The sequence below is a fragment of the Phytophthora parasitica genome (assembly GCF_000247585.1).
Source record: "Phytophthora parasitica INRA-310 unplaced genomic scaffold supercont2.7, whole genome shotgun sequence".
Lineage (NCBI taxonomy): Eukaryota > Oomycota > Peronosporomycetes > Peronosporales > Peronosporaceae > Phytophthora > Phytophthora nicotianae.
The window spans coordinates 499,221-505,520 of NW_008648993.1; the positions used below are offsets into that span (position 1 = coordinate 499,221).

A 6,300-nucleotide genomic window follows, 5' to 3' on the forward strand; every position below is an offset into this window, starting at 1 on the left:
TTAACATGTACTTACTAAATACAATATTTTTTTAAACAGATGTAGTCATGTATAAGTGCTTTTCCTCTTAGACTAGGTAATTCCTCTACATCCATCGGACAAAAACCTTATGTAGGAACTTCCTAACCCTACGATAATCAACCATACGTCTATCGGTAATAACCGCAAGAAATGGGTTACTTTCTCCATTCCACACGAATTCAACTCACTGTAGAATGCCACCCAATCGCACCCCTCCACGGTTCATGACGCCAACCTGACGTTTTACAGTCGAGTGGACCGCCCCATGAGTAGCAGCGGTCTTCTTCTGTTTCTCGACATAGCCGAACGGGTACTAGTCTGGCATGAATATGCCTACATCCTTAGAGCTATTCGCAGTAGCGAGATACATCAACCCAGCTCGCACGCATGTGGAATTCAACCACGAGGACCACGAAACTCCAGTACGAGAACCCCTTCCAAGTCTCCCCCCACGAATCGCGTACTTGTTTACGGTCATATTTTTCACTGCAAACGAAAACATCACCTGCATGAATACACAACAATTGCATCAATTTTTAGTTAGTACTATTCATTCCGGACTCGTACTGGAGCATACCGAACGGTTTCTACTTACCTTCGGAAGAGAGACACAGTCATCAAATGGGCCAGAAATGTCGCCTGTGGGTATCATAGATGCGTTAACCCACTCTCAAATCTCCTCTAATTCTCCATCGCCGTTCTTGCGTCGATAGCCAGCACCATGATTCGGAGCTGATGGACTGTAGCGTACCCGTAGTCACCCCAACAGGCAAGATAGATGCCTTGACCTTCGTCGAATTCTTCTCGCATGAAGTTGTCTGAGATTGCAGCCGGGCATGTTTTACGGGGAAACAGAGAAGTGTGTTGTAGGATAGATCGACCCATGTTCGTTCGCTTGTCAGTATGAGGTTGGTGGATTTCCACTTCCTTCAACGGCTGGAGATCGATCTACCGAGCACCGATTTGTGGAATTCGTCTCTCGTTCTTAGCAGCAATCGAGTAGCAGTATTGTTTAGAAAGAATCAGTACAACTTTGCCCAATTGTGTTGGAGGTGCTCTCAATTTTTCAAGAGCAACTTGGCACAGCCCTTCACTCGCTGTAGGCTCTATACCTTCTTGGCCTTACCAATCTTGCGCCTAGCTGCCTGCGTTTTCTTGGCAGCTTTGGAGAAGCGAATATATTTTAACCCAGAAAATGCGGGTTGTTTCTCAGCTTCGCTGTCTACTTTTTCTGATTTGGTCAGTCTGCGCACATGTGGATGTATGTCGCTGTATGGGGATGTGTGTGTGTTTTGTTTTTGCTCCAGCGTACGTCAAGCTGTCGATCACAGCCATGACGTCCATCAGATTTCGAAATTAACCTACTTGGCAAATCCTGCCGACGGCCTCGAGAAAACTGCATGTCGTCTTGAAACTGTCCGTCATGGTGCTGCTTTATAGCTGTTTGTACAGCCTTCCTCCTGTCTGTGCTGTACTGATGGTCTCGAGATAATGGTCTTCTCATCTGAGTAGTTCTCCCGCCCAATCGACGTCCCCCCTCCCCAGTATTATCAAGACCTCCGGGAGAGATCACCGGGGCCAATAGGGATCAGCGCGATGTGTAGAATTTCGGGGGGGGGGTCGTCGATTCCCAGAACTGTGAGAATATATCACATGGCGGCATAGCAAGAGCGCCTTCATGAAGCCGCACGGGCACTGGAATATCTACAGAACACAGTCGGAAACAGATTGTAAGTTATTGGTGGAAATTGTACCGGACACACAAACTCAAACAAGCAACTCACCGACGTATCAATAAAATGACGGACGGTCTCTTCTCTATCGGACTTCAGCTCCGCTTCCACTCCAGCGATCTTTATCGCGCGATTAGCTTCAGGGCAGCTAGCAAACTTGTATTGCTCCCGGGCCTAGACAGCGCACCCAATTGCACGGCCAGTGTGAGAAGTTCTGGATCCGCCAAATTTTGCGCAATTGGCGGCTGCCGAGTCCACAAGCTCCGAAACCCTTTCATATAACGCTCTTCCGACCATTCTTGCAGCACCCCTAGGGTAGTAACAAGGATCCACACGCTCGACGCTACCGTTTTATCTTGCCCCAGCCATTCTCAATGCGAGTGTTGGTATGGTTATTCAAATGAGACTAGTTGTTGCAATAGTATGCGACCCAGTTCCCTTCGATGCCTCTCAGTTTGCTTCGAAATACAAGAAGAACGGGCCCTTCTTGTTGGATCCAAGTGATCTGAACTTGTCCTCGCTGAACGCTTTGTTTATCTTGGCACTCTCAGCTTTCATCACTAGCTGCGGAACTGCACAGATATCCTTCTTGGCTTCTGAACCGCGTTGGCATCTGCTTCCAACCTGTAGTCGCATGGCAATTATCCGTTAGTAAGTTTACTTGAGATACTAATAGTAGAAGCAACAACTAACCTGGCTTCGGAGGTAGTCAATTACATGGAACTGACAAAGCATTTCACGAGCTTGTGGTAATGCATCAATCAGCATATCCCAATCTTTGAAGTCTTTGCCTGTCACAACACCACGGATGTCCTCCGTAGCCGGGTTCTTGTCTTAAGTTCTTCCAAGTAGAACACCAAGTTCTCTTTCGTCTTGCTCTCCCCGAGAGAGTGCTGAACGTTCTGGCCCTTCAATTTTGTAGTAAATACCATGATAGCTAGGTTTTGTCTTGCCTGATGCCCAAACCAAATCTGTACAACTGGACCCACCTTACCAAAATCGTCGTCAACAAGAATACTGAAGAGGTTGTGGTAGGTTTTGTTCGTACCGTGTGTTGTATCCACCAACACCACCTCAAGGGAGGCCACGTCAAGGGAGGTTTTGAAAAGCCGCTTCTGACACGCGGTATGAAAATACACGGCGTGTACAATACTGGATGAGTTGTTCATCGATATGGCGGCCGAATTACCGTCCGTCTACTCGCGCATTAGTTTTACGGTGCACTCTTTGTCTGTCTTGCCCTCTCGCTCCGTGCGCTTCATGAAAGCTAACAGGTTGTGGACGTCTCGCAGATCCTAACATATCAAATACATATAAGCGTTAGTGGTTTTACACACAGACTTGATATTGGTACTCATATACCTGTTTCATGGCGGAGATGCTGCAAAATTCTTGTTGCTGAAGACCGAGACTTATGCATCTTGCTTACGTTTTCGAGTACGTCAAGGTCCGTAATGCACCGAATTTCGGTATAATAGCGGTAAAGCCCTTCCCTCCGGAGATGATTGTTGGATCCACTCCATAGTACAAACACCTTCCATTCTCCTTTCGCGTCACGCTTCGAAAGAGCTTTGACTTTCACACTGCAACCCAAATAGCGAATGATCTTGCGTTGTCGCTTCCCCTTGCTTTTCTTGGGATGTTCAATGCCATGCGTACACACCTGTGTCAAGGAAGAGGACGGAAATGCATCTGAAACCAAACTGTAATATTTGCGAGAGGCCCCCCTTTCAATTAGCTTCTTGTTTCGTAGCCATGTGCTGTATGACGTCCTTTAGATAGGTGTCGCCCTGTCTTCTCCGTGTGGGTGGCCAAAGTAGAAAAAAAAAAACAGTCGAAGACACTTTGAGACCCGTCCATGAATGCCCCTTCATACTCTACAATATGACCTCTTGAGGCTTCCAGTACCTCAATAGCTCCATCTTCCCCCAAATCATGCTGCCATGTAGTAATTTGCACAGGAGACGTCGCTGGACCATCCGGCTTGAATGTTTCTGGTTTCTTTCCCGGATCCGGTATTAATGCTGGATGTTTCATCTCTAACTCCGAGTTTTCAGCGTCCGGCACCACTCCTCCCTCAACCACACCGAATTTGGTAATGTCCGGTACGGGATCTTGTGACTCCACCTAGCCATCACTGCCAACACTTGACAAGTCAGCCTGCTCTGCCGACGGTTCTTTCTGCGCTAATTAGATCGACGCTATATCATTCTCTTCATCTGCATAACTTACTTTCTCGTATTCGTCACCGTCACACTTACACTCTGCCTGCATACACATCTCGACAATGACGAATGCCACGCTATTCTTCCACCGGTTTCAGCCCATGTACCTAGGAAAGTAGGCCAACGTGTACACGGACAGAAGCAAGTTGTCAGTGAGGTCTCACAATGTACGCTATACACAAGCACTCACGGATTATTCCTGGTGCAGCGGCTGGCCTTCCTCTTGTTTCTCCATACCAATCACTGTAGCACGTCAGGATTCATAGTGCAACTGTCAGGTAATGGTACCGGCGCATAGGGCGTATTGGTACACAACTCACACTTTCTGGTACCGTAGTAACATGGATTTATCAACACCCGGATAGTAGCTTGACCGGTATTTGTGGCCCGCAAGCCTCTGCAACCCGCAAGGGTTGCGAAGGCCACCCGTATCAAAACTACCGGTGCGAAAACTACAATAATGGCTATTTTGAAATTTGCGATGGTCAAGAAGAGTGCTGCCCAAGTTGCTGAGGCCGGAGTAGTAGCGTTGCACCGCTTCCCGCCGTCGCTGAAGTACCGTGAGCTTAGTCAAGGGGCTCTCCTGTCTGAATGGTTTGGGCATCCAACTCTTGCATGGGCTCCCGCGGGCCTAGAATCCAATGCGTTGTAGAAGGATACTGTTGTGTGCCCAAGGTAAAAGTATTCGAACAACGCATTGTTGAAGATGTACAAAACCGGACGGTATTGTATTATGCACGTTTTCAGTGCACAGGTTCGACTAAAAGTCATTTTCAACGATTAGTGATACATATCTGGCTTTTCAAAGATGTTGGTACTAAATTTTCTATATTTCTCGCTTAGAAGACAGGTATATAGCTAGATATGTTTGATATCGTATATGATGCGATTGTTTCCAGCAAAGGTGTAGCTGGTGCCGTGGGAAAAATATTGTACGATGACAACAGAAGCGGTATTACGCAATTCGGTCTCGTGTGGGCGTCAAAGTGGAGGAGCTGCGCTTACAGGATGCAGACTACTCTCCTCCACAGCCACCAACAGAGGTTCAGTACATATTCAATCATGGTTGCTGGATGCAGAGGTACTTTAGGAACTTTGGCTAATACACACTAACATTTTGAGTCGCTTGTGTGCAGCGCAGATAACGATACTCAGTGCGATCATGTATTTTGAATGGATCACTCACAGCAATTCTGCAGCAACTCAACAGCTTTGGAGCTGGCGGGAGCAAAGAGCAGTCTGCACGTATTCGAACTCTGTTATGCCGTTGCTCGCACAAAATGAGGTGGGACAGATATTGGGGACAACTCTTACCAACTCTGAAAATCACGAGGAAACGGAACTATTGAAGTGTATGGTAGCTAAAAAGACTACTGAATCCGATGGGTCTCGGGTATGTGTGTGCGACAACGCGAATACCAATAGAAGTCACATTGAAAGAGTTTTTGGTACCGCAGTATTAGTTAAACAAGACCCATTTCATGTTAAAACAAGATTCGACGAGAAAATAATGACAGTCTCAAAAACCCATTGGCTGTCGACGCAGCTCTCCTCAGCGATATACGACGTACAGCAAAATTTTCGGACTCCAGAAGAATGCGAAAGTCGAGTGAAGTCAGTATTAGAAACACTCGACCCCGCCTGCATTTCTGTCAAGCGTTCCGATTGTACGACTGGCAATCCAGTCAACGACGGCGTTGTAAAGCCTGACAAGGACGCGCTGATGCGAAACCTGTTTGTTATGGTCCGTATGCCGTCTCGAAAACATTGTAAACAAGTTTACGTGGTCGTTTATAATTTTGCTGCGACTACATGCAGCGGAATTGAGCCGAAATCACCCAACCTTCTACTTCGTCGATGGGAATGTCGCAAACGTAGCCACAATCGCGTCACGAAAAAGAGCGCTGCCGGCCCAAAAGATACCCCTGAGCTGGATGAATCTGTAACTAAAACCAAGTTTGGCAAAACACTATTGACAGTGGCTCAAGATGCCGTCCTTCCTTCAGAAACCAGCGTCGTAGCAGCTGAATCTAAAGAATAGATCTCCCATACAAGATTCCAGTATTTGTGAAACAAATTGTTCTGCCCATGGTGAAGCAACGCAGAAGATCAACAAAATGCAGGTTCGGATGTCGATCCAACCGTGTGCCCCATCTAAACTGCTACAACGGCAACACTCGACTCGACTACATCGTTTCACTTTCCTCAGACGTCGAAAACGAGCTATGAGGACTGGCAGCAAAATTGGGGAAGGTTGGAAAGGGAAGTGGAAAGCCATACATCAAGAGTACATAAAACACTTTCCGGACTCAAAGATAGGC

General features: G+C 47.0%; 2 protein-coding genes across 2 annotated transcripts; one reads left to right on the forward strand and one right to left on the reverse strand.

Annotated features, from left to right (window-relative positions):
- Window positions 1–2,204: 2,204 nt before the first annotated feature.
- PPTG_05159 (hypothetical protein) lies at window positions 2,205–4,028 on the reverse strand (the record flags this gene model as incomplete). The annotated part of the gene is made up of 6 exons (XM_008898658.1): window positions 2,205–2,378; window positions 2,448–2,587; window positions 2,749–2,869; window positions 2,972–3,049; window positions 3,663–3,881; window positions 3,987–4,028. The coding sequence occupies 6 exons, from the start codon at window positions 4,026–4,028 to the stop codon at window positions 2,205–2,207; spliced, it is 774 nt and encodes a 257-aa protein (XP_008896906.1).
- A 432-nt stretch (window positions 4,029–4,460) lies between these two features.
- Window positions 4,461–6,000, forward strand: PPTG_21643 (hypothetical protein; the record flags this gene model as incomplete). Its single annotated transcript, XM_008899274.1, has 3 exons — window positions 4,461–4,539; window positions 5,179–5,372; window positions 5,959–6,000. The coding sequence occupies 3 exons, from the start codon at window positions 4,461–4,463 to the stop codon at window positions 5,998–6,000; spliced, it is 315 nt and encodes a 104-aa protein (XP_008897522.1).
- Between the last annotated feature and the right edge of the window lie 300 nt (window positions 6,001–6,300).